Source organism: Microtus oregoni, unplaced genomic scaffold (assembly GCF_018167655.1).
Source record: "Microtus oregoni isolate MIOR12 unplaced genomic scaffold, Mior012 000003F_ref0000135, whole genome shotgun sequence".
Classification (NCBI taxonomy): Eukaryota; Metazoa; Chordata; class Mammalia; order Rodentia; family Cricetidae; genus Microtus; species Microtus oregoni.
The window spans coordinates 19,713,171-19,740,971 of NW_024543062.1; the positions used below are offsets into that span (position 1 = coordinate 19,713,171).

At 46.6% G+C, this 27,801-nt stretch overlaps 2 protein-coding genes across 10 annotated transcripts in view; both read left to right on the forward strand.

Annotated features, from left to right (window-relative positions):
- The window catches only part of Mphosph9 (M-phase phosphoprotein 9), a 70,359-nt gene extending 59,968 nt beyond the window's left edge, over nt 1-10,391 (forward strand). For 2 of the 3 annotated variants that reach the window (XM_041648857.1, XM_041648859.1), the window contains exons 18-23: nt 1,012-1,158; nt 2,528-2,648; nt 4,098-4,201; nt 4,831-5,078; nt 6,136-6,204; nt 9,885-10,391. In XM_041648857.1, coding sequence (XP_041504791.1) covers nt 1,012-1,158; nt 2,528-2,648; nt 4,098-4,201; nt 4,831-5,078; nt 6,136-6,204; nt 9,885-9,986 — 791 coding nt within the window. In that variant the 3' untranslated portion in view covers nt 9,987-10,391. Of the gene's footprint in view, nt 1-1,011; nt 1,159-2,527; nt 2,649-4,097; nt 4,202-4,830; nt 5,079-6,135; nt 6,205-9,884 lie in introns of those variants that run through there. The other variant, XM_041648860.1, reaches the window with a different exon arrangement.
- A 4,005-nt stretch (nt 10,392-14,396) lies between these two features.
- The window catches only part of Pitpnm2 (phosphatidylinositol transfer protein membrane associated 2), a 138,482-nt gene continuing 125,077 nt past the window's right edge, over nt 14,397-27,801 (forward strand). For 4 of the 7 annotated variants that reach the window (XM_041649143.1, XM_041649142.1, XM_041649147.1 and 1 more), the window contains exon 1: nt 14,417-15,089. The gene's annotated coding sequence lies outside the window, so the exon portion shown is untranslated. Of the gene's footprint in view, nt 15,090-27,801 lie in introns of all 7 variants that reach the window. The other 3 variants (XM_041649150.1, XM_041649151.1, XM_041649148.1) reach the window with 3 other exon arrangements.

Sequence of the window (27,801 nt, forward strand, 5' to 3'; positions counted from 1 at the left end):
ATTGTTAACTCCGGTTCCAGGGGATCTGATGCCTCTACCATCTGTAGGCACCTGCAGTCATGTGCACATACCCATATGCCGATATACACACCTGCATATAACTAAAAATCATAAGGAAAATAAGGTTCATGTGAGCTGGGCTGTGGAGGCGTATCATTCCACTTCTATCTGCTAAGTAGGGGAATTGAAATCACAGCCTGCCTGGGCTACAGAGTGAGTTTGTCTACATCTGTTTGTCTAACTTGCATGTGTTGGGAAATTGTGGCAGTCATCTGATATTCATAAAACAAGGGGTAAGATGGCTGGGGGGTGGGGGGATTGTCCCAGCATTCAAAGGCTGAGGCAGCAGGATCCAGAGTGTCAAAAATAGAGAAAAACCAAATTTTTTTCCTATCTTCCTTCTTTTTCCTGGTTACTGAGCATCTCTAGAGAGTAAGAGGAATTTCTTTCAAGGTGTTCTTTCCCCCAGGTCTAGGTGCTTCTCTCTGTTTCTGCCCTCTATCCCTATCTCTTCACCCCACAGCTTTTTCTCTTTGCCCTCCATTCTCTCTCTGAGACAAGATTTCACATAGCTTGGAACTTACTATGTGCTGAGGGTGAGCTTGATTTCTGATCTGCCTCCACTCCCCAGTGCTGGGCTGACAGGTGTTGACCACTGTGCCTTGCTCCCTTGGTCCTCTATTTCCTGTCATGCTTGCTTCTCAGACCTGCCAGGCACACCCTCAGATCTGTGGTGCTGCACCCTACAGCTGGTCTCCTAGTAAATAAGTTAGTACCCTGCTTCCTAAAGATGAGTTCTCTGAGCACTTGCCTGAGTGCAGCTGTGACAGGAAGCCTCCTTCCCAGCACTGCTGTCGTCACAGTGAGGGACATGTGCAGACCCTATTACAGCCTAGACAGAAGATGCACTTTGAGCGTGCACTCAGTGGAGGGCCTTGTAGGGTAACAGCTGTGACAGAGCAGATGGTGGAAACCAGGTCTGCCTTATTTTTTTGTGTTTCTCTGATACAGAATTAGTGAATCCTCGGCAAACTGAACCTTCAGTCAATACAGGCTGTTCCCCAGAGAAATGTGCCCAGCAGAGACCAAAGAGACAGAGTTCAGCTTCACAAAGATCGTCATCTCTCCCACCCTCCAGTCGTAAAGCCAACACTCCAAGTAAGAGATGTGTGTGCTTTGGGCTGGGGGGAGTGGCTTTTCAGTTGGCTTTCCTCCCCAACAGAGGATGCTGAGTACAGGGTCCCTGAGAACAACCAGAGAATAAGATTGTCTGAGTACAGATACCTCATTTTATGCCAGGCTTGTGGTGGAGGTTTGTCATCCCAGCTGTCTTGGAGGCTAAGGATCAAGGCCTGCCTGATCTACTGCGTGAATTCAAGGCTAAAATAAAAATAAAATAAAATAAAATAAAATAAAAAGCAGAAAGGGCTTGGAATGTAGCTCAGTGGTGGAGCCCTGGCCTAGCATGGATGTGGTCCTTAGCACCATAAGAAGTTGCTTTTGAAAGTTTAGAGCAGGTTGATCTCTTTTGAGCTCTAATTGAGAAAATTACAGAGGTGAGATGCTTCTTACATATCTGATGTCTGTCTTCCCTAGCTTTTCCTCCCCATAGTTCCAGGCTGTTCTAAAGCTTAAGCATTGACATTTCATGTCCCCTTTCGTACCCGCTCAGGGGAGTCTGTATCTCCTGTGTTCATGAGCAGGCACTGCTGCACAGCGGTTCTGCCTTATTTCCACTTGACTTCTAAAATCCTGAAGAACCAGTTTTGAGCTACAGTGCTGAGACTATAGTCTGGATACTAAAGTGTCAGCAGGGATTGCCTGTAGATATTAGAGTTATGGGTTGTTTTATTTTCACTTTGTGTTCTCTTCAATACCATTAAGTTTTGCTATGGAATTTCTTTCTTCATTTTTTTTCTTTTTCTTTTCTTTTTTTTATTTTTTTAATTTATTTATTTATTAAAGATTTCTGCTTCCTCCCCGCCACCGCCTCCCATTTCCCTCCCCCTCCCCCATCAAGTCCCCCTCCCTCGTCAGCCCGAAGAGCAATCAGGGTTCCCTGACCTGTGGGAAGTCCAAGGACCACCCACCTCCATCCAGGTCTAGTAAGGTGAGCATCCAAACTGCCTAGGCTCCCCCAAAACCAGTACGTGCAGTAGGATCAAAAACCCATTGCCATTGTTCTTGAGTTCTCAGTAGTCCTCATTGTCCACTATGTTCAGCAAGTCCGGTTTTATCCCATGCTTTTTCAGACCCAGGCCAGCTGGCCTTGGTGAGTTTTCTTTTCTTTTTTTGGTGTTTCAAGACAGGGTTTCTCTGTGTACCCCTGGCTTTCCTGGAACTTGGCTCTGTAGACCAGATTGACCTTAAATTTGCAGAGATATGTCTGCTTCTGCTTCTTGAGTGCTGAGATTAAAGGCTTGCCCTATCACCACCTGGCGAATTTCATTATTTTTAAAATTAGGAATAAGTTCTGCCAGCACAAATATAGGTGGAAATCATATTTCTTCTCTGTTTTCCTCTTTAGCAAAAAGAGAGATTATGTTAACACCAGTGACTGTGACTTATAGTCCTAAGCGATCCCCTAAAGAAAATCTGTCCCCAGGATTTAGTCATCTACTTAGCAAAAATGAAAGCAGTCCTATTCGGTAAGTTCTGTAAAGTTGTTGAATTTTAAAATTTAAAAAAATTATTCGTTTTCAAGACATCTCATTGATTTACTGTGTGTGTTTGCATGTGTGAGCGTGTGTGCACGTCAGAGGATAACTTGTGGGAGTTGATTTTCTCCTACCAACATGTGGGTTTCAGATATTGAATGCAGGGCATCAGGTTTGGAGGCAAGTACCTTTACCTACTAAGTCATTCTATTGGCCTCATTATTGATTTTGAACCATCAATATAGCTTTAGCTATTACTGATTCTTCAGTTGTCATTGGGGATCTGTGGCCTTAGGTCATTTATGTGAATATCATATGTAACATAAAGTATCATATGTGAAAATAGGTTTGTTTGTTTGTTTGAGATGTGGTTTCTCAGTTTAGCTATGAGTGTCCTGGAACTCTCTCTGTAGACCAGGGCTAGCCTTGAATTCACAGAGATCCAGCTGCCTCTACCTCCCAATTGCTGGAATTAAAGGCATGTGCCACAACTGCCTGGAGAAAATAATTTTTCACTATGGAAACTTGCCATTGCTAGCTCTTAAATGCTGCCTCAGCATCTCCTCAGATTTTTAGATGTAGAAGGGTTTTTTGTGCTTCTGACAAGGCGTGTGATACAGGGACATTTTGGTGCCAGATGGTGAGTGTGAGGGTGGCAGGTGCCTATCTCAAGATGCAGTGAACCCATCTTGAAGTAGCCCAGCACTGAGTGATGAAGTAGGGAGAACCGTCTCCTGGTTCTAGACCCAGTGGCCTAAGCACAGCAAGCCTCACTTTCCCCTTCTGAATGCCTCTCCTGCTGTTCCAGAAGCTTCTTAGAGAGATTGGATGAGGCATGGTAGCCAGTGCCTTAAGTTTCTAATGTGGAAATAGAACTTCATGTCAGGAAAGACATTTAGTTTCAGCTTTGAAAATCATACAAGTAGGGCTAGAGAGATGGCTCAGTGGTTAAGAGCACCACCTGCTCATCTAAAGGTCCTGAGTTCAATTCCCAACAACCACATGGTGGCTCACAACCATCTGTAATGAGATCTGGTGCCCTCTTCTAACCTGCAGGCATACAGGCAGTTAGAACACTGTATACATGATAAATAAAATTAAAAAAGAAATAAAACTACACAAGTAGCTTTTTTTTTTTTTTTAAAGAAAATATGTGATAGCCAGGTGGTGGTGGTGCACACCTTTGATCCCAGCACTTTGGAGGCAGAGGCAGGTGGATCTCTGAGTTCAAGGCCTGCCTGGTCTACAAGAGCTAGTTCCAGTTTAGGCACCAAAGCTTACAGAGAAACCCTGTCTCGGGGGGGGGGGGGCTAAAAAAATAAAAAATAAAATAAAAGAAAGTGTGACTATATGAGTTTCTGGGGTGCCAGCTCAGCTCTCTAGTGAGTTGGGAAAACTTACTTCATGTTTTTCTCACAAGTGACTTGCTTCATTTACTAGATTTGATATCCTTTTGGATGATTTAGATACTGTTCCTGTGTCCACACTACAACAAACCAATCCAAGGAAACAGCTCCAGTTTCTTCCTCTAGATGACTCGGAAGGTATCTTTTCCTAAAAATTACTAGTTAGAGTGAGAGGCATTTGTTTTTCAAGATTCCAGTGTCTTTGCAAAGCTCTGAAGACGGCCTGTGCTTGCGCATCCACAGTGTGCTCGCTGTGTGTGTGTTGATGGACAGGTTGGGAAGCAGAGGTGGGGTGCTGATTGTCATCAGCAGGACAGTGCTGCTCAGCTCCCTTCACACTGTAGCTGATAAGCTACTCAGACTGTGGGTAGTTTTCATTTCACAACTTTAAACCTGGAATAAACTATAAGGTATATGAAGTCACTTGGTTAGGTCCTGATAATGTTAACTGTAAATATTCTTCAGCTGGGGGGAGGGTGGCACATATCTTTTATCCCAGCACTAAGGTGGCTGCAGCAGGAGGATTACTATGACTTCGAGGTCATTTTGGGCTAATTAGTGAGTTCTAGAGCAGCCTGGATTAGTGTGAGACTCTGTCTCAAGAAACTGGCATGGGGGAGGAAGAAAAGATGCTGCTTCTTTTCATTATGTTTTATGCCATATAGCAGTTCCTTTCGGGAAGTGAGGTTGAGCAAGATATGTATTCAGTCTAAGTCTATTAAACAAATTAGTAAAGAAACATAAGAAATTTCTTTCTTTTCTGACAGAACAAAAGTATTCAGAAAAAGCCAGTGATGACCCTGTTAATCATAGCTCTTGTCCTGAACCCTTGCCAAGTGGAGTGAAGAAAGTGTCTGCACGACAAGCCTGGGAGAAGAGTAAATCAGTTAGCCTTGAGCAGTGTAAGCCGGTGCCAGCAGCACTACAGGGTAACGATTTTGAATATACAGCAAAAATTAGGACCCTCGCTGAAACGGAGCGATTTTTTGATGAACTTACCAAAGAAAAAGACCAGGTAAAACTAATAAAATATAAAAAAACTTTTCCTGAACCTAATGCTTATGTCTAGAGGGAATAGTCACAAGGGAATTACTGAGCTGGACAAAGTGGCATATGCCTGTGTTTCAGCCCTTGGGAGGCTGAGGCATGAGGATCATAAGTTACAGCTTGGGTTATATGGTGAGACCTTGTCTCCAAAACAAACAACAAATCAAACACACAAGCACAAACCACTAACAGAAAAAAAGTCAAATATAGGAAGGGTATCCTAGTCACTGTTCAATTGCTGTGAAGAGATACCATGACCAAGGCAGCTCTTATTAAAAAACAAAACAAAAACCATTGGGGCTTGCTTATGGTTTCAGAGGGTTAGTCCGTCATCATGGCAGGGAGCATGGGGGCATATAAGCAGGAAGGTGCTGGAGAAGTAGCTGAGAGTTCTTTGTATATTTAGATGCATGCAGCAGGAAGAGCAGCTCTGGGCTTGGCTTGGGCTTTTGAAAGCCCTTTCCTAGTGACACACTTCCTTCAGTAAGGCCAACATCCTGATCCTTCTCAAGTACTACCAATCCTGATGACTAGCATTCAAATACATGAGCCTAATGGGGGCCATTCTTTTTTTTTTCCTTTCTGTTTTGTTTTGTTTTGTCATTTTTTTCAAGGCAGGGTTTCTTTGTAGCTTTGGAGCATGTCCTGTAACTCACTCTGTAGACCAGGATGGCCTCAAACTCGGAGAGATCCACCTACCTCTGCCTCCTGAGTGCTGGGATTAAAGGCATGCTCCACCACCAATGGAAGCCATTCTTATTCAAAGCACCACAAAGGACATCACTGTGTCAGACTTGTCATAAGGAATTCACCTTGTGGGTACAGTACATGGACACCAAAACTCCACCAGACATGCCCTTGAGCCACACGATTGTTATTAACTGAGTACATAGGGAACTATCTTAAGCCAAGATGGACAAGAAAATGCTAAGCTGAAATCTTTTCTTTCCCTTCTGTGTCAGAAATCTCAGTGCCAATAATTAGAATTCTTTTGTTTTTATTTGAATACTTTCTCTTGTTAACAGATTGAGGCAGCATTAAGCCGGATGCCTTCTCCTGGAGGAAGAATCACTTTACAAACAAGACTAAATCAGGTGAGACAGCTTAGCTGGGAGCTGCATTAGGGACTAGATAGACTCAGTGCTCTAAGAAGCATCGTAGAGCACGGTGGACTGTCTTAGTTACTTTTCTAGTGCTGTGATAAAATATCACGACCAAAGCAACTTATAGAAGGAAGCATTCATTTTGGCTTATGGTTCAGAGTGTTAGTTTGTGACGGCAAAGTGAAAGGTGGTAGTTATCTGTGTAATATGCACAAGGTGCTGGATTTTATGTCCAGCCCCAGTGATTAAAGAATGCCCATCTTGGGCTGGAGAGATGGCTCTGTGGTTAAGAGTGCTGACTGCTCTTCCAGAGGTCCTGAGTTCAATTCCCAGCAACCACATGGTGGCTCACAGCCATCTATAATGAGATCTGGTGCCCTCTTCTGGCATACAAACATACATGGAAGGAATGTTGTATACATAATAAATAAATAAATCTTGAAAAAAATCCCCCCCCCCCAAAAAAAAAGAGTGCTGACTGCTCTTCCAGAGGACCCAGGTTCAATTCCTACCACCTACATGGCAGTTAACAGCTGTCTGTAACTCCAAGATCTGACACCCTCAGATAGACATACATGCAGGCAAAACACCAATACAAATAAAATAAAAATAAATAAATTAAAAAAAAAAGAACGCCCATCTTTACTGAGCAGTGGTGGTATACACTTTTAACCCCAGCACTCAGTAGGCAGAGGCAGGTGGATCGTTGAGTTCAAGGCCAGCCTGGTCTATAGAGCAAGTTCCAGGACAGCCAAGGCTACATACACAGAGAGACCATCTCAAAAAACAAACAAACAAAAAGAGCACCCATCCTGTTATTAAGAATCATGCATTGGGGGCTGGAGAGATGGCTCAGAAGTTAAGAGCACTGGCTGCTCTTTTAGAGGTCCTGAGTTCAATTCCTAGCAACCATGTGGTGGTTCACAACCATCTATAGTGGGATCTGCTGCCCTCTTCTGGCATAAAGGCATACATGCAGATAGAACACTGTAGACATAATAAATAAATAACATCTCTTTAAAACAAAACAAAAGAAGAATCATGCACTGAAGTGGAGATTGTGGCTCAACACATGCCATCCCTGTGCTTTGCAGGCTGAGGCAGTAGGATTCCAATTTGGAAGACAGGCTAGGCTGTTAGATTCTGTCTCAAAAAATAAAACAGGTTTGGGATCTAGCTAGGTTGAGAGTTCTTGCCTGTTATATAAAACCCTGGGTTCCATTCCCAGTACCACACAAAACTGGGTATAAGGACTGAAGGTGTGGCCCAGTGGTGGCAGAACATTTCCTAGCATATGCAAGGCCCATGTTCATTCCCCAGTAACACACAGTAATAATAAATTGAAAAATTGGTTATAGAGGTGTACATATATGGTCCCAGTATTTGAGAGGTGAAGGCAGGATCAGAAGTTCAAAGTCATCACCAGCCATATATGAATTCAACATTGGCATGGACTACTTGAGATTTGTCTTTATTTATATTTATTCCTTTAAAAATTATTTCATATGTACGAGTGTTTTACCTACACATATGTCTGTGCACTACATGTGTGCCTGGTGCTTAAGGAGGCCAGACGAGGGCATCATATACGCTGGAACTGGAGTTATAACTCATTGTGAACCAACATGTAGGTGCTGGGCATTAAATCCAAGTCCTCTGCAGGAGCAGGAAATGCTCTTAACTACTGAGCCATTTTTTCATCCCCTACAGAGATTATGTCAATGAAAAGAGAAATAACCTGCTAATACAATTTTTAAAGTTTTTTTTTTTTTTTTTTTGGTTTTTCGAGACAGGGTTTCTCTGTGGTTTTGGAGCCTGTCCTGGAACTAGCTCTTGTAGACTAGGCTGGTCTCGAACTCACAGAGATCCGCCTGCTTCTGCCTCCCGAGTGCTGGGATTAAAGGCGTGCGCCACCACCGCCCGGCAATTTTTAAAGTTTTTTCTTTTCTTTTTTCCCTTTACATTAGTGGGTTTGGTTTTGGGATTCTTTTAGACAGGTTCTAGGCTAACTTTGAACTCATCAGCCTCCTGTCTCAGCTTCAGGAGTTGTGGGATTATAAGTGTGCATCAGCATGTCCAATTATCAGGTGTTTTGTTTTTTAAAACAACTCATAAAGAGTGTAGACAATGCAGATGCAAGTAGAAATCAACACAGACTTTCTGGAATGCAGAATTTATTTTGCATTACTTTGAACTGAAGCACTTCTTTTTTTTTTTTCTGTCTGCCAGTGATTGCAAAGTCAGTATTTATAGATACTGCAAAGAGATATGTTTAAGAAATGTACTGTGGCCTTATTTATAATGTCCAAAATTAGAAGCAACCTAAATTTCTACTGAAAGATTCCTGGTTAAACGTGTTACTTGTGAAGGAATATTGTACATTAATTTAGGAGGATATTGTTGGAAGATACTTTATAATATGCCAACTTTATAATATGCCAAGAAAGTTCAAAGGAAACTATTTGAAACATTCCATTCTGAGTTTTTCCTTTCTAAAAAGGATATACATATATATGAGGGAAACAGGGAAGAGGGTGCTGGTCTTTCCCTTTGCTCCTCTATCTTCTCAGTGTTCACAATGTATATTCAATCCTTTTACTAAAATTGTTGAATATAAAAATTTCAAGTTCTAAGCTGGGTAGTGGTGGTGCATGACTTTAATCCCAGCACTCAAGAGGCAGATGCAGGTGGATCTCTTGTTCGAGACCAACCTGGTCTAGAGAGTTTGAGGACAGGCAAGGCTATACAGAGAAACCCTGTCTCGAGGGGCCAGGGGATCAAGTTCTATTTCAGGATGGCATTTGTGTCAATACAGAATAATGATCTAGATTGGTAAATATATATTCCAGGTATCATTAACTGTACTTCATTATAACTGTGAACTCTTTTCTCCTGAAGTCTCTACTGTTTTTTCTTTTTCTTTTCTTTTTTTTTTCTTTTTTTAATGAGACAAGATTTTTCTGTACAGCCCTGATTGTTCTGGAACTCGTTCTGTAGACCAGACTGGTCTCAAACTCACAACCCACCTGCTTCTGCCTCCCAAGAACTGTTATTATAGCCCTGAGCCACCATGCCCAGCTTCAATAATGTTTTTAAGGGAGAAGTTTTGTCAGATAATTTGGCTACAGCTGCACTCAATATGCACACTTCTCTGGTGACCCATGGAGAGCACATTTGGGCTTCAAAATAGTGATCTCAAGTCATTACCACAACCCCTGGCTGTGGCTGCAATGCTGTGCAGAATTCTCGTATGCCAAGAGTGCCAAAACAGACCAAGGATGGTTAAAGTGCCGTGCTTATTTAGAAGGGTTGAGAAGCCGATTCATCGTTCAGTTTAAGAAAAATAGTGTTGGCTAGGTGGTGGTGATACAAACCGTTAATTTCAGCACTTGGGAAGCAGAGGCAGGCAGATCTCTGAGTTTGAGGGTAGACTGATCTACATAGCAAGTTCCAGGACAGTCAGGGCTACACAGAGAAAAACCTGTCTCAAAACAAACAAACAAAAAGAATAATAATGTCAATATGATGATTTATGTAGAAAGAAAAATCTGCCGTTTTGATTTTATGCTTGCTTTTGTGCTCTAATCAGAGGTCTGTAGGTGGCAGTTGGCTGTTGACCCAGAAGACTTGGTGTGGATTCTGTTGACACCTTTCCCATTACTTTTACCTAGGAAGCCTTGGAAGATCGTTTGGAAAGGATCAATCGTGAACTGGGTTCAGTTCGAATGACACTCAAGAAGTTTCATATCTTGCGCAGCTCTGCAAATCTTTGAGATTGGTAGCCATTAAATCTGAGACGTTTTTGTTTGCACTGATGTACAGTTCTACTCTCAGAAAAGACAAGCTTTTTTGTACTGTTTATAAGACTTCAAACAGTAGTTTTACAATCATGATATTCTTACACTTGCTATTTTATACTCAAATGGCCACATATTTTCAAGATATTTTCGTTATGCTCAGGAACCTCTTGTATATTTTACTATTTAAAAGGCATTATTTTTAAATAGCGTATGTCTTCAATTTCTGTCAACAATAAGGAAATGTAAACAGGAGGTGGCTTGTTGCTAAGGAAATAGTGTTATCCTTTTACAATGAACTTTGCACACTGATTTTATAAACTTGTTCTATATTGTAAGTATAATTCATTTTTAAAATAAATGATTCACAGCTTCCATAAGGATAGACTAACATTGAATACTAAAAAATTATAGTATAATTTGCATTTAGATTCTGTAGAAGTGTTTTAGAAATGATAACACAGTTTCTATGTTAAACTTATGCCTTGTAGTGAATAGTAGAACAGTTAAGCCAGCAAGATGGCTTAACAGGTAGAGGTGCTTGCCACCAAGCCTGAGGACCATTTTGAGTTCCCGAACCCACATATGAGAAAGAAATGACTTTTGTAAGTTGTCTTCTGACCTCTACATATACACTTCAGCATGTTCACACCCCAATAAATAATTAAACATAAAATTAATAAGACTTTTGAATACTGAAGAGTGTAAAAACTACATATAACTTGTTTGATTTCCCTGAAAATATTTTTAAGGAAAGAAAACAAAGATGGAGAGCAGCAGGTGGAGAGCTGGGGTTTTCTGCCCCCATCCAGGATGTAAGTTGTGGCACAGCTTGGACAGTTTCCAGGGTAGCTTCAGTTTCTATTAAACATAAAGCTTTAGCTCCCAAAACCATCACCCTCTTAACTTCACTGACTTACCACTCCACCCTTGCCAAAAAGAAAAAGACCTGCCTAGTAGCTGCTGTGATAACTGTTGGTCTGGGCTCAGAGCACTCTACTCTGCCTGATAAAGGACAGGATTTATGTCCAGATAGATCCTGGTGTCTTTTCCAGGGCCCTGCCGTGGCCCGTAGCCCACCACATGGGTGGCATTCCCTAGCTCTCTCTAAGAGCACTATGTGGGCAGGAGAAGCTTTTCTGGTCGAGGAGCAGCACGTATCTGTTTGTGTTGGGACTGTTGGTGATATCTGCACTGCTCACCCCCTCACTTCTGGAGACCACTCCGAACTCAACACCCATGTTCTTGGAATCTGAGCTCTCATAGTTGATTTCCAGGGCTAGTGCTCAAGGTTTTGATTTTGGTTTGCCTCTGAGTTCTTTCCACGTATGTAGCTCTTCATATATATTTATATCGAACCAAGACATGCCAGGAATCTCATTAAGGTGTGTATGCCTCAGCAGAACATCGGGTGGTCTTCAAGCATCTTCTGATCAAAGCTTTACCTGGCGACCGATTGGCCTGGACCCTGTCCTACTTGTGGGGACTCTCAGGTAGGAGGGGGTCCTTGGAGTTCACAGTCAGTAACCAGTGAAGACTTAATCAGGATTTCTTATCGTTAGAAGTGCCTTTATTCTTGGTTTTTCTGTTAGCCTTGTAAAATGATGTTACAGTAAAACAAGGTTAATTTTAATCACGCTCCTGTACAGCTTGTGTAGAGCTTTAAGGGGATGGGCTATTTCTTAAGATGTCCCTGTAGGTGACATGCAGCATTCACAGCTGGAGTACAGTACGCCCAGTGGTAGAGTGCTTGCCTTGCATGTGAGGTCAACAAACGACAACTCGAACAAGCCCACCGTGTTTTTGTTTATCTCATTGTTCTCTCCATTTATTGTACAGTCTACTATATTCTCAAGAAGCAGGAGATTGCCACTTCAGAAGAGATGGTAGCTTATCTTGCCAAGGAGTTATCTTCTTAGGTGCCTATAATTGGCTTATTCCAAAAAAGGCATTAAGTTCCATCAAAACATCTTCTGTGCTTCTCAGAAAGCATATGCTTTGGTTTTTGAAGTGTGTAATAGATTCAAACTATCAATTACTTATTTGAAAAAGAAATTTTATTCTTCATAGCTATGAAGAAAGACACCAAGGAAAATTCTTGCAGCTGTCTTTCCCCTTAGTAGTGCATATCTTAAGAACACTTGAATAACAATCAAGTTAGCCTCAAAGTGGGGAAGGTAGCAGTCTCAAAGAGCATCTGCTGCCCAAGGGAGGCAAACTGTTTCTGTGCTGAGGTTATGCTGCAGCTAGTAAAAATTAAACCACCAAGAACCCCAGTGAGTCTGAGGCTTCTGGGATGTGCCTTTGAAATGTGGAGATGTGCCCTTCCTTCTCAGAGACCAGCTGCAGACCTGGTTACACCCTGGCTCAGGCTGGCTTCCTCACTTTATAGACCAAATGATAGGGGATCCAGAGGGGGCCAACAGGCCAGTGCTTCCTTAAGTGTGTACCAAACAGCGTGTTTCAGATTCATCAGTTCCTAGAATTTTGAGATAGTGTTGTTTCTTTTTTATTTTTATTTTCAAAGGCACACACTAATGACTCCACCACTGAGCTATATTCCCAACCCAGTGGCTTTTTTTTTAAAGTTGATGGTTTTGTCCCAGTCACTCCATTGGGTTGTCATTTGTGTTACGTGGTCTGTGTTGTCTTTGCTGTTTGATAAAAGTCAAGGGTTTTCTTGAATTGTAAATGAATTTCCTTGGTATGTTATTTATTGGTTGACTAAAATTATAAAACATTAACCCATCAAATGTAAATTCAGAAAGCATTTTGATCTTAATGGATGGAAGGGTATTACTGGGCATAAATATTGACTTTTTCCATTATAGTTTACTGCAAGTTTAACCAAAATAATTTTTCCCTCAAATGTTTTGTGATTAGACCTCTAGAGGATGGACCACCTTGAAGAAGTGCCTGCCACCGAGCCTTAGATTTATGTGGATTTACAAGCATCAAGAGACTAGTGGAATCCTTTTAACATATAAAAGCCAGGTGCTTTGCCAAATGCCACTTGTTCTGTGAAGCCTGCACCCAAATATGTAGTGAGATCAGACATTTTCATCATCTTAGTGTCACATGACTCAACAGTTTCCACTCATTTTAAATGTGCCACTTTGTACTGCAGGTCTTTAAAACCCTTAAAATAAGTAAGTGGCACGTAGAGACCTTTAGGAATGAAGGGAGATCATTCATCAATGGGTCATGCTCACTTCTGGATGTTGCCAACCTGGCTAAACCCTGGTATTGCACAGATTTTGACAGGAGTTATTTCCTGCTCTGCCAAGAGCAATACGGAAGTTTAACACCTTGTCGAACTAGTCCAGTGCTTTAGGACCACACTAAAACCCTTTCCCCACATATTCGCCCTTTATTTCACTGGAGACCTCAAATACGTGAGGAACCAAGCCATAGCTTTGCATTTGCTGAACATTACCTACCATGCCTTCACTATAAGATTTCAAAGGTTAATTGTATTTTACTTACATTGGATACTTTGACTGTAACCCATAATGTGAATAACAGTTGCTTATACATTGCTGCTGTTGGTCAGGCAAGTGCTTGTCATGGTTGTTTTTTAAAATCTGGTCAAACACCGGAATAGTGAAGTTGTAAGCTCTGAGAGAGCAGGGACCATGTCATCTTCCATCTTGCATCTAGACACTCAATAATTATTTGTGGATCTGAGGTGTCTCGGGGTATTTGTGAGTTTATTCACGGAGGCAGTAACAGCCAGCTTTTAATGGTGGTATTAAGTCCCAGGAGTTGTCTGTTCGGTTAGCAGTCATGGAGATACTAAAATTAATAAAGGAAGTCAATTCCAAGCAATCAATAGCACCCTGGAGACGTGTGTGTTTGTGCGTGTGTCTAGAAAGCACCTTAGGACACCTTTTGGTGATTCCAGGGTTGGAGTATTTGATGGACACCTTCAGTTGTCTGGGTGTGGGCATCACGTTCTGTAAACTGCATTTCTTGCCCTCTCAGTCTCTACTCGGCCCGAAGAGATGAACACGTAGTATGGTCCCCTGCTCCTCGGCTTTTATCTGGACACTGGGCTCCTCTCTCTAGCCCGTATAGTCAGCCATCACTAGGTATTAGGTGTGTGCTTTAATTTAGGTCAACGACATAAACTTTTGGCAAGCAGGGCCGTCCTTGTGTAACCCACAAAAACCCGTAACCTTTTCTTTGACTCGCACCACGTACCCTCTTGGTCTCAATGTGGCAACCAGAGCTTCCTAGGGGAGAGGTGCATCACGATGAAGCTATTTCTGGCCCCCAGCCTGCTCTCTGGGAGGTGGGGACCTGAGCTGCTCACGCTGTCAGGCGGCCACTACTCCCGCCGCTGATGGCTTTTTCCCGCCCGGAGCCTTGTGCAAGGGACTCGACGGCTGCAGGCAAAGACCACGGGTTTCCACACGGACTCGGCGCGGGGCCTGCCCCAGTATTCCCAGCGCCCCATGGCTTTCGCCACAGCTTGTTTCCTTAAGTGTGTGCTCTGACTCCTGAGGAGTTTAGTCAGAAACAAAACCCCGAAGCCGCTAGCTCCGCCAGCTCCGGGGTCCCTCCCCGAGCGGTCGCCTCTCGACCTCCCGCGCGCGGGCCCGGCGGTGCGGGGCAGAGTCGGAGCGGCTCTTCCGGCGCAGGCGGCGGCCCGGCTCCTCCGCGCCGCGCCCCCGCCGCTCCCCCGCGCGGCCTGAGGAGGCGCCGCCCGCCGCCGCCGCGACTGAGGGAATGCGAGCCGGGCCGGCGCGCGCGGGAGGCAGCGGCCGCTGAGGCGCGTGGGGCACGGCGGCGCCGGGGCTCAGAGCGCTCCTGCCGGCCCGGCCCGCGTCCCCCTCAGCCTACGCTCACCAGAGGCCACAGCGGTCGGTGGCCCGAGTCCCGCGCCAGCACGTGCGCCGCCGCCGACGGCCCGGAGCATGCCCGCCGCCGTTCGGACGCTCGCGCGGGGCCAGCTGGCGGCGGGGGCGCGCGGGGCCACGGGGTGCTGCCGGCCGGGCCGGGGCCGTGGGGCCCGCGCTACCCGGGACACGGCTTGAGGCGGCGGCCGAGGAGCCTGGAGTGCGGCCGGCCGAGCGGGTGAGTGAGCGGGTGGCGGGCGGCGGGAGGACGGCGGGCGGACGGCGGCCCTTCCGGGCCGGGGGAGCCCGCAGTGCCGGGCAGCGGTGTGCGCGGCCTATTGGGCCCTCGGGACGCCGCGCGGGAGAAGCGTGTGAGGCTCGGGACCCCCGCCTCCCCATTCGGACTATCAATGCTGATTCCTCAATTCCTCGGTTGTGGAGGGACTCCCCCCCCCCTTCCCCCAGTGACAAGTGTCACAGCAGGTCACGGAGCAGGTGTGTTTGCAGTGCCAGGGCAGGGCTTGCCCCAGGAGACCACCACTCCCTGGGGCCGGCAGGAAGTGCAGGGCAGAGCCATGGTCTGGGTTTCTCCTGCATCCGTACATCCCTGCAGTCTTGCTTGGCTGGGTGAGCACTGGGGCCTAAGGATGGGGTGTGGCCCTTTTCTATCCCCAAACTCCCTTTCTGGATGTCCTGAGAGATGCTAGATTCTGAAGGTGTGTGTGTGGCGGGGGGAGGGGGCTTCTTCCACTACCTCATATTCTTTCCCACCAGTGGAAAGACTGGTGGGGAGCTTGCTGGAGGAAAACTTAAATGTTCCCCTCCCCACAATGTACACAACTATCACCTCCCCCCATCCTAAATGCTTATCCTAAGAAAAATTTCTGTACAAATGTCATTTTAAGCAAGGCCTCTAGCTTTGTCCCCTTTTAAAGTAGCCTTCCTGCTTTTGCTTTGAAATCCCTCCCTTTCTTCCCCTCTGTATCTCTGGAACTCTTGGGCCTACCTGCCTCCCAGTTCTAGATTCTTCAAGAGACCTCAGCCAAGCACGGGCCTTTGTCCGAGAGCCCCAACTGCTAGGGCAGCCCTCCCGCAGGTAGCCAATGTTCCTCTTCTGGCGTCCAGCGTCCGCCACCCTGCCCCTGGGCTCCTCTCTCAGCTGCGAACCCCCACTGCGCTTTTCTCTGCTGACTCTTAGCCCTGTCTGCCTTCTAGATACTTTTGTGTGCAGCTTATCTTCCCTGCTGACTTGTGTGCTCCCAGGTGGAGTTTGATTCCCTCTGGTCTCCCACTCCCTCAGCCCCACTGTGTGCAGCCAGCATCCCTCCAGCACACCAGAATTCCTTCCGACACTTGCCTCCCTGGCTGACCCTGGCTTTGTACAGCCCTGGACTGCTGTAGTCAGGCTCTTGTTCGCCTGTGCGGAGACTGTGTTCTGGGAATGGACGAGATGCCCAGACCACTCCCACTGCAGAGAAGCACAATGACTTGGAAGGGCCGATCTCGGCGTGACTTTGCCCAATGACTGGGACAGCACATTCCCTGCTGGGGAGATGACCAAGGCCTGGCTGGGATTCTCCAGCAGGTGAATCTTGCACGGGCAGCTAACTCTCTTCTCGCTTCCCTTCCCTGCCTTGAGAGCTTCCAAGGGTAGAGAATGAAAGTTGGGGAGCCCAGAGGTCTGGATCCCGTGCTTGGCTTTCCCTGACTTTGCTGTGTGAGTTAAAAAGTTGGTCTTGGACGTTTCTTGTGGAATCTGACACTCCTCAGCATGTATAAGGCTCTTGGGCATCTGGGTCCTAGTTATCCCAGCTCCTCTCTGACTTGCCGTTGCTCACACATTCCTCCAGCCGGCTAGATTCCCTGGAGCATTTCCTAGTCTCTGCGCCTTTTCACCTCTTCCCTGCCGTAGGCTGAGCTATCTGTCTTCCCTGGGCTTGGCTGGGCTTGACCCCTGCCCTCCAGCTTTGCTTTGGCCTAATCTGACTTAGCACGTGAAATGAGGCTTCTGTTTCCACATGCCTCCCTGCTAGACTGTAACTTCCCAGATGGTCAGGGCTAAATCCTATTTCTCTGTCGCCAGTGTTTCACACCCAGTAGGCACTTAGGAAAATATTGTCTAAATGGTGAGCTAGTGACCTCCAAGAGCCCTCCTTTTTGTAGTTCACATTGGCCTCTTCCCTCTCACACTGCCTTCCTCCGTGTCCAGAAGCCTGTTTTCCTACCAGGCAGATTTCCTAAACAGCCCATCCGGTTGAGGCTTCCCAACTTAATCTTTAAGAAGAGCCAGTAATGAAGTATGTGCAGTTATTTGTAGAGATTAACAGAGGAAGCATCTGTTGCTTCGAGATCTCTGCCTTGTTGCTTTGGGAAGAGCCCAGGCACCATGTGCTCCTGTCTGAAGGGCATGGATAGGCTCCTTGAGCAGTGCCATTGGCCACCAGCAGGAGAAGCTGATGTTGTTGGCCAGGCAGGCCACCCAAGGGATCACTGGGTGTCTGCAGGCCAGTTCGTAGCTTTGCAAAGAAACGTTTGATCCCTTTGCACAGTCACCCTGAAATTGCTTCCCAGGACCCCCAACCTCTAGGCTGCCAGCAGCCAGGTGGTCTTTGCACAGCTTCTCTTCAGGTCAAGTGACTGATATTTATTAAAATTTTACTGGGTACCCAGGGATCTCTTTGACTAGAGCCAGGCCAGATTCTCATCTGATTTGTTCTAAAACCTACTTTACCCATCTATTGACAGCTTCTTACAGTGTCTCACATGAAAAAAAAATCATGTTTGTGGTTCTTTTATAAAGGTGTATTTAATTTTTTCATGTCTGTGGGAGTTTTGCCTGAATATCTGTGTGCCATATGCGTGTCTTGTGCCCACAGAGGCCAGAAGAGGGCATTGGATTCCCCTGGAACTAAAGTTACAAATGTCTGTGAGCTGCCATGTGGGTGCTGGGACTTGAACCTGGGTCCTCTGGAAGAGAAGCAAGTGCTTTTAACCTCTGAGCCATCTTTCCAGTCCCTGTGGGTTTGTTTGGTTTTGCTTCTTTAGAATGTAGGGAATTTTTTTTTTTTTGTCTTCACTGGGAAACTAGGCTGCTTTTTCTTGATAACAAGAAGGACCGTGGGGAAGGCAGTATTTTACTGTTTATGTCCTCCACACCGTGACTCAGTGTGTACGCGGGACACACACACACGCTACATACTTCTTGCTATTCTTCCCCAGTTTTTCCAGGGAAAGAAGCTGAGGAATAGAGAGATCAGTTGGTTTGATCAGATTCTGTCTGGATTTATACCATCCATCTCCGCCTTACTCTCCCCTTACCACACTGGTTTTGTTCTTGTTTTTTTCTCTTATTGGCCAGAGATTTGCAAAGTTGGACTGGCTGACCTAGGGCGCCCTGGAGCTTCCCACTGTCTCTGCCTCCCCAGTGCTGGCATTACAAGCTTGACTTTTTTATGGGTTCTGGAGATTAAACTCAGGTCCTTATATGCGCATGGAAAATGCTAAGCCAAGTGAGTGCCCCAGTCCTCAGAACTTTTCTGGAGACAAATTCTTACTGTGTAGCTTGGGCTGGACTCAAAATCATCTTGCCCAAGCCTGCTGAACGAATGCTGGGATTAAAGGTGTGAGCTTTATCTATATTTGTTTTTTTGAGACAGAGTAGCTGTGTGTAGCTCTGACCGTCCTGGAACTTGCTTTTAGAGCAGGCTAGCCTTGAACTCACAGAGACCTGCCTATGTCTGCCTCATAAGTGCAGGGGTTAAAGGCGTGCACCATCACTGCCCAGCACATTATATTTTATATGAGTCATCACAGTAGGTTCCTCTAAGACAGTGAGCAGATACGAATGGAGTAGAATAAGAAGCACGTCACCTCATGCAAATGCCGACTCAGTGTGGTTAAGAGTCCCCAGTGACTTCCAGAGAGCGGAATTTGAAGAGTTTGTCTTTCATTTTTTTAAGAGATGAAAGTTTTACTTTGGCTTATAGTTTAGAGGATTCATTCCACTCTGGTAGGAAAGGTGTGGCGGGGGAGGCAGGGAGGTCCCATCATGGTGGGCCAGGAACAGAGAGGGGATAATGATTAAGCAGAATTTTGGCCAGCCATTGCAGTGATAAAGACACATATAGCCTTTGTTTAAACTTCAAGTTACTATGACCCCGCAAAAGCAGGGTTTCTGGGACAGGGAGGAGGAAATTGCTCCAAAACCTGCTGGGGAAGGCTGGTGAAAACTTCTGTTTTCACCATCCAGTGCTGGGGTTGTTGGGTCTGCTGCTAGCACTCACAGGCTGCCAGCCTGGAGCCAAAGGTCCCTGCTTGCCCAGCCAGCCAGCCCACAGGAGCATTTACACAGGCGTGAGTAGAAGGTGCTGACGTCCGTAGGCCCAGCCCAGCAAACACTGACAGACCTCTGCTAAACCTTTATGGTGTGGACACAGAGCTGTGAGGAGGGGCAGGCTGGTGTTCGCCGACCTACTCATACCCACTATTGCCCTTGCCAGAGGACAAAATGGAAGTTAATCAGCAGGCAGGGGTCCGGTAACAGACAGGAGAAAACCCCAAGCTGTAACCTTGGGGAAAATCCTCACTGAACTCCTGCTTGCTCCACACAGCTTTCTCTCCCCCCCCCCCCCCCACTGGGGCTGACCTCACCCACAGAGGCTGAAATCAGAGGGAACAAGAAGGGGGTGGGGTGGGGGGTGTACAACAGGGGAGACCCAGAGGCTGATTCTGAACTCAGTGGAAGCTGTTAGCTCTCCTCCCTGTTGGTGTCCTGCCCACCTGCAAGCCTGGGAGCAAGTGGCCCAGCGGAGTGAATGCTGCTCTCAGAGTAAAATTTACCATGCATCATGGTTACATGGACAGTTGAGTTGTCCTAGTCAAAGTAGTTTTGTTGCCCAAAGTCACATTGTAAGCTCAACTGGGGGACATTGAACCTAGAAGAATAAAAAGTTAGTTTCCTGGGACCCTCTGGTCATGACATTTTCATCAGCTGATCAACACATTACCTTGCTTTCTGTGTATTCTATTGGAAGACATCTTGTTTAAAGTATATTACTGGTTCACTGACCTTCAACTCACTGTAGCTCAGGCTCATCAAACACACATTTTTCTTCGCAGGTCATAGCCTGTGCTCAGGGAACACCAGACGGCCCTTCAGCTCTGTGCTGAGGGCATTTTAGACAACAGAATTAACAAAACTTACAGACATGCAAAAAACAAAAATAAAACAAAGCGAACGTGACACTGAAGCAAGCACAGACGGACACCTGTTTACGGTCCGAGAGAGAGAGAGAGAGAGAGAGAGAGAGAGAGAGAGAGAGCAAGAGAGCAAGCAGAAGGTGGCCCCTCACCTTGCTCTTCCTCAGTGGGGAGCCTGCATATCAGGCCACCCACATCTGCCATCTGCAGAAGTTTGTAAATTGACCTAGAAGACATGAGGAGCCTTGACTGGGAGTTACAGTTCTTTTTAAGAATGTCAACTTTTGCTTATGTCTATATGTGTTTGTCTGTGCAAGTGTGTGCCACATGTGTGCTGTGCCTGAGGAGGCCTGCAGAGGGCGTTGGAAGTAGAGTTACAGGTAGTTTTGAGTCAACAGGAAGACATGGCTGTTGAGAATCTAACTGGGTCTTCTGTCTCTCCCACCTGCCTGAGAAGCAGGTCATAGTGACGATGTGTTCACAAGAATGCAGTCCCACAGTAGTAGTGGTCCTGCCATCTTAGCTGTCCGTCCTCCTCAGGGAATCTTATTGCTTGCTACCAGCCTTTGCTTGGTGAAGGAAGGTGGAAGTCTAGACCTGGCTGGTGGCAGACTCTTGTGGTTGCTTGTCATCAAAGATGTTGAAGACAGGCCACCTATCCTCCCATCTCCCTCCTGCAGCTTCTTCCAGAAGGACCCACTTTCTACTGGACAGTGCCTATTTCCAGGTCTTCACAAACTTGGGTAACCACAGGCCAGTATCTGCCTAGGACAGAATTGGCCCTTGCTACAAGCTGTTGAGGGAAGTCTTTCAGCCACACTGGAGTACCCCAGAACTCAGGCTCACAGCAGTCTTCCCAAAGATGCCTTGTGGACGCCTAGTAAAAGTTCATGGGTCTCCAGATTGTGCCTCCTCCTACTTCAGGGCTCGGTAGCTTGCTTTGAGAGTGGCTGCTGGCAAGGGCCTTTGCTCCTGGGTCTGCCCCAGCAAACTGTTCCTTTCCTACTCTTTTTCTCCTAGGATTGGGTGTCAATCCCTAGTATCCTCCTGGGCCTCTAAGGAAGACCCAAGGGGACACGAGTGTCCTCTCAGAAGTAGGTACTGGGTGGCCATTCCTGTGTCCTTCAAGGGGAACAGCTTTCCTTGGCCCGGGGGAAGGGCTGCCCCAGGGTCTGGCCCATGCTTATCTCCTGAGGACGGGCACACACTTCCTCTTCTCTGCCCAAGGCCATAATTGCTTTTCTTGCCACTTTGTAAGAACTGACTCTTCACTTGCATTTTTATTTCAATGAGGGAGAAAAACCAAACCTTTTTTGCAATTAGACTTTTCCTCACTTGGGTAATCACACTGAAAAAAAGCATTTAAGTCTTTTGAAAACCGCAGGTCAGTGAGGCTGGCGGAGTGGCTGGTGGGGAGGCACATTCCATCAGCAGGGCCAGCCAGACACGCGGGCGATTCGGTGGGCTATAGCACAAGGAAACAATGATTTCACATTTATTTGGGGTTTGCTTTTTGCAGCATATTTCAATTAGTTCGTCAGTGTTGTGCATCTGACAGGCCAAACGTTTATTGTGGTTGGACCATCTGGGAGGTGGGAGGCCTACAGTCTTCCCTGTGGCAGTCAGTAACTACCAGTCTAAGGAAATTTGTTTGATGTGTTTAAGAACCCAGCACTAAAACACCATTAATAACAAAAGCCTCCGGAGTTCCGAAAGCACTCTCCCTTGCTCAGCCGTCAATCGGACAAGCATCACCTGAGACTTCCTTTCCCCAATGCTTGACATTTTCCAGCGCAGTGTAGCAAGGTCCTGAAGTAGCTTGTTTAATTGGCCCAGAGCATGATTTGTGTTAAGGTAGTGAGGAGTTTGCTAATTTACACTGGGCGCCACAGAGCCTGAGCATTGGCTGCTTGGGGCAGCCAGGCATTTGTGTCACGGATTCCTGCCCTTAGCAAGCAGCTTAGCTTGTAGCTGTACAGTGACTGAGAGCTCTAGATTGATGCCGGTTCCCAGCCTTGGGTGACTCACAGAAGCATCGTGAGTTCGTGGTTCTGACCCCTGATCTATGCTGTCTGTCCTGCACTCCTTGGGTAGCAGGGTATCACGTTTCCTGGCCTCACTCACCTTTTTCATTGCACCTTGGTTATTCCCACCCCACCACGTCCTTTCCTGAAGAATGTTCTGTCTGACTTTCCAGGGGGAGGCCAGGGGAGAGAAGGAATTTAGAATCAAATAGGAGAGTCGGAAGGAGCCCTGGAACAGTGACATTCCTTGTCCCAGAAACCCTGGGATCATAGGGCTGGGCACAGGACAGGGAGAGTGGGATTAGCACTCAAGGACTGAACTAGAGGTCAGCTTATAAAATCTGAGATGTCTTGTTCACTAGAGGCTGTGTTAGTGGCCTGGGGTAGTGTGACTGCTACTTAGGTACAAGCTGTAGCATCCTGCCCGTACCCCACAAAGGTACCCTGGGCTCTAGATTTACTGCTGCAAGAGCCCTCTAGGAGGCTGTTCTTCTTTCTCCTGGGAACCTCCCAACCACAGGGTACCCCAAGTCTTACACACACCTCCTCTACCATCACTGCACATGTTTCGAGGGGCTGTAGCTTGATTGTCTTGGGGCCATCAGTGCCTGGCAGCTGACTTGGTGTCTTGGGCCTGAGAGGCAGAGGTGAGGAGCTGCCTAACACTTGCCTCTGTGTTGTGCTTCAGAACTGCACGAAGGGACCAAGGTCACGACTGGTAGTCATTTGTGCTTTACCCATGCTGTTTCCCAGATGGGGACCCTGTGACTCCTGGAGGTCATGATTTAAACCCCAGCACTCAATACATTAGCTACTGGTTTGGATTCCAGGCCCCCAGAGGTTCCCTTTTCCTCGTGTGCCTGTTTGTGTTGAGTCACGTTGCTTAAGTGACCAGTCTATGAGTTATGCTGCTGTTGCTTTTAATCCCTTAGCGTTTCCTGATCTGGTTGTGTCTAAATGGTACAGAGAACCTAGAAGTTTGAGTTTGTGTTGTTCACCCCCCCCCACTTTTTTTTTTTTTTTTTTTTGTTCTACTGGGAAATAGAATTCCTCTCTTGTTTGTTTTAAAGCATTTGCTTTTCAAAAAGAGGCCAAAGGGCTCGGCAGATTGACAGATTCCCTGAGATCGCATCGCATGCCCTGGATCCTGTCCATTTATGGAGTTTTGAGGCCAAATTCTGATCCTGTTGCCCAGTCCTCTAGCCATGCACCCCTGGAGGTCAGAGGTCAGAGGTCAGGCACAGGGGTTGTAGGTCTGGAGCTCCTGGGAGGTGAGTTAATTGGGAGCAGGTGTTTTTTTGTTTGTTTATTTTTTTGCTTTTGTTTTTTCTACTCTGAAGGGAAAACACAGTAGGCCAAGGGATCCTGGTGCGAGGCTTCCTTTCTGCAGCAGGATGAGGTGGGACTTTGTCAAAGTTCTGAGTAAGGTGGGGCTTGTTCTGGAGCGGAGGCCACACCTCTGGAGCCAGGCTCCTCTGTCCCCATCATTCTCCTGGGCTTGTTTCATCTTGGTCTCAGAGGAAGCACCAGACCCAGGGTTTTGTGAAGATGGAATGGGAAGCCAGCCAGGAGAGGAGGCAGAGGCTGGACCCACCTTTTTGGCGGCTGTTGAGATGAGGTGGTCAGGGTCTGTGGCTGAGAAACAGAAGGTGACATGGTAGGCCCAGTTTAGGGGCCTTGGACTCAAGCCCTGTGTTGTTTAGCTTTTTGTCAAATTGACACAAGCTAGAGTCAGCTGAAAAGAAAGACTCTCAATTGAGGACTTACCTCCTATCCATCAGACTGGCCTATAGGCAAGTCAGGGTGGGGGGCATTTTCCGTGAAGGGCCAGCTCACTGAGAGCAGTGCCGTCCCTGGGCAGGTGGTCCCGGGGTATAAGAAAGCTAGCGAAGTAAGCCTGTAAAGTAGCATTCTTTCATGGCTTTTGCTTCAGTTCCTGCCTCCAGGTTCCTGCTTGAATTCTGTCCTGAATTCTTTCCTGATGAACTGCAAGCTCCCTTTTCCTCTGTCTCAGTCACTAGTCTATTGCTGTAAAGAGACACCACGATCAAGGCAACTATTTTAAGAGAAAACCTTGCATTTGGGGTTTGTTTACAGTTTACTGTCATGGAGAGGAGTATGGAGGTATGCAGGCAGGCAGGTGCTAGAACAGTAGGTGAGATCTACATCCTGATCTGTAAGCAGAGACAGAGGCTCTGGGCTTGACATTCAAAAGCCCATTCCCAGTGAAACACTTCCTCCAACTAGACCACATCTCCTAATCCTTCTCATCCTTTCAAATAGTGCCACTTCATTCATACATACATACATACATATATACATACATATATATATATCTCACAGCAATAGAAAGCAAATGAAGACAGGCCCCTTGGGCAGGAGTTGGATGTTTCCCTGGCTGCCCAGGCAGGGAATTTAGAGCACAGAACCTGTTCAGGGTGCAGACACCCTATTGAGGCTTTCCTGACCATCCAAAGTCACACTTGCATTGCTGGCCTCTTGATTTAGCTCTTGGGGCCTAAGTGTCCAGTCAGATAGGACAGGCTGATTTATTACTCTTGGAGTTCCCCCCAGAGTGCCAGGGCTGGTTCTGAACTTGGAGAAGAGGTCTAGTTAAATCTCTGAGTGACATATTGGGGGACCTATTAGGGGTTGTTAGAGTAGCAAGTTATGCATGGAGAAACAGAGGCCGTGAGGACCCCTGGAAAGAAAGCCACACTAGGGTCTTGGGACTGGTCCGCACCTGTTCTCCCCTCCCAAACTGTAAATTGCCAGCTTCCTCTTTTTTCCACTTATATCTTGACAGAGCACTTAAAACATTCCAGGATCCAGCCTTGGACACAGAGAAGGTGGAGTGGGATCTAGCATAGGGCAGTGCTGCTGCTGCTTAGAGCTCAAGAAAGGGCCTAGGAGAAAACAGAAGAGAGGCAGTAGTTACCTTCCACACATGCACGTAGAGAGGATGGCAGTGTGAGGGTGTCCTCTTTTTTACTCAGGTGTGTTGTGTAACTACAGTCTTTCATTGGACTTGATCACTACTGGGTCCTGATGCAGTGATCAAATCCAATAAAAGACCATAGATTTTTCTGAGATCAGAGCTACTCTCCCTTATTCAGGGAGTGGGGAGGCCCAGGGTGTACTGCTGTTTACGATGTTTGCAAGCCTTCAGGGGTCATCACAGGTCCCTCTCCACTGGAAGGTTAACTTGGGGGAGGTGGTGCTCTTATTGGGGTAGCTGCCCCCCTCTGCTCATTGAGACTTTTCCACAGTGTGCCTTTTCATGAGTTGTCCGTGCGGCATCGCTGCCTGGGGGACCTTCTCACTGGTGCTGCCTTTGAGTCACCCACGATCTTGTAAATAACCTAGTGTTGCATTGGTTCACTGAGCTGGACTGCGTGGAGTCCTTCGGCACCCTCTCTGTGTGGGAGAATGGATGTCTCTTTACATTGCTCCAGGGAAAGCCATTGACGAAGCATGGTGGCATTCAGAGTCTGAAAAACGAAACACTTCTGAATTATACAACTTGGTGGCATTTAACACATTCACAGTGGCATGCATCTACCCTCTTTCTCATTCTAGAACACTCTACCCCTCAAAAAGGGCATCCCATACCCATTGGCAGTTCCCATCCTCTTCCAGCCCCTTGGCAACAACGAACGGGCTTTTGTTTCCATAGTCACCTATTCCGGACATCTTCTGTAAACAGAGTCCTGTGTGTGACCTTTGTCTGGCATCTTTGTCACTCAGCATCATGTTTTTAGCGCCCTCAGGTTGTATATATGTCATACCTTTTTGCCTGTAATAGAATGCACACAGCATAGAGTCCATCATTTAGACTGTTTTGAGTGTAGTTTAAAGCCTTAAGTATACTAGGTGGCTGTGCAGCCATCCCCACCATCCATCCACAGAACTCTTGCATCTTCCCCTGCGGAAACTCTGTCTCCGTTAAACATTTCCCTCCTCCTCCTCCTCAGCCCCTGGCAAGCATTCTTCTACTTCCTGCTGTTATGGATTTAGTTCTGTATGGATGTTGTATTGGTGGCCTCATACCTCACTTGGTGTCATGGCTGCCTGCCTTTTAGGGGTGAGTGGCATTGCGAGGATAGGCTACATTTTGTTTGGTTGTTTCTGGGTCAGGGAAGTTTTGACTTTGGTTTGCTTCTAGTTGAAAAATGATACTGGACCAGGTGGCTGAAAGCCAAAGGTGGGGTGGTCTTTGGTAATCACCCTGTGCCTTGGCGTCTGCATTCACCTCTGAGGATGCTGGGCAGGAGATGGTCCATGAGGGTGTATACTGGGTTTTCAGGTCACAGGTCTGACTGTTGGCAGGTCTCAGTCTCACGGTCGGGGCATTCTGGAGGGGCTCACCTGTGACTTGGACCGCGGAAGCTTCCTTCCCTTACTGAGGACTTGGAGCAGGTGCAGAAAGAGGCAGGTGCCTGGCTCTCGATTCCCACTAGATAATGATAGGGAACAACGGGGGCACATAACCTCTGGGTCACTGTCCTTTGGTACTCCAGGAAAGGTAACCAGGAGAATGACATGAAATCACCAGCCTCCAGGGTGGCTGAGTGAGAACAGGAAGTAAGTCTGGAATTCCCAAACTCACACTTGCTTTCATTACACTAATTAACTTTCCATGTGCCTGAGGAGCAAGTAACTTAGGAAGTCCATTATCAGTGGTCAGTGAGGCCTGTTGTGTCTCCCATTCATGATTAAGGATACTTAATGATTAACTCAAACCATGAGAAATGGCTAGTTGTATTCACCATGCTCTACTGAAGAATTTTAAGGCTGTTGTAGATTTGCCATAGCATAGTCATGCTAGGAATCCATGTTAGAGACTGCAGAGAAGCTGGGAGGGCAGCTCTGTTCAAGGTCACACAGATAGAGTTGCAGGTCGAGCTTGAGGGAAGATGCATCCAAGAGAGATGAACAAGTGGCCTTTCTTAGGTCCTAGGTTACATTTGTATTTCTTTTCCTAGTTTTAAAAGCTTTCAGGCAGGAGAGATGGTTAGTGGTTAAGAGCATCGATTCTCAGCATCCGTATCAGGTATGGCAGGAGAATCAGCCACCTCTGCCTCCTTGGACACCTACACTTGTGTTTTACCTACACTTAATGCCCCCCCCCCCCCCGCCCCCGACACACAATTAAAACAAATCCAAGTAGTATATGTTCATGGTAAGTTAACAAAGACTATTTAAAAGTCAGATGGTTTTACAAAGTCTGTCACTAGATGAAGCACGTCTATTTCAGAGAGACCCACGATATAGGACAGTGCAGGTGACTCTTGAGGTCACTGTGCTAAGGGAAGTACGTGAGTCACAAAGTGGCTGCATGATTCCACCAAGGCTAGGCACTGAGAGAGGCCAGGCTCGGGGGGCCAGAGCAGAATGGTGGTTGTAGGTGGGGGGTGGGGTGGGGTGGGGGTGATGGAGAGGCGTTCATAACAGGCAGAACGCTTTGATGGCGTAGAACCTGAAGTCTATAACATATCACTGGTATGACAATCTAAGGAGCAGAACCCTTGTGAAGCAGCCTCACTCTAAGAATGTTTTCAGTCACTTAAAAAAGGCTTTAAATCGGGCTGGAGAGAGAGCTCAGCAGCACTGGTTGTTCTTCCAGAGGACCAAGGTTTAATTCCTCGAGCCCACATGGTGACTTGTAAGCACCTGTAACTCCAGGCCCAGATCTGATGCCCTCTCCTAGCCTCTGAGCACACAAGG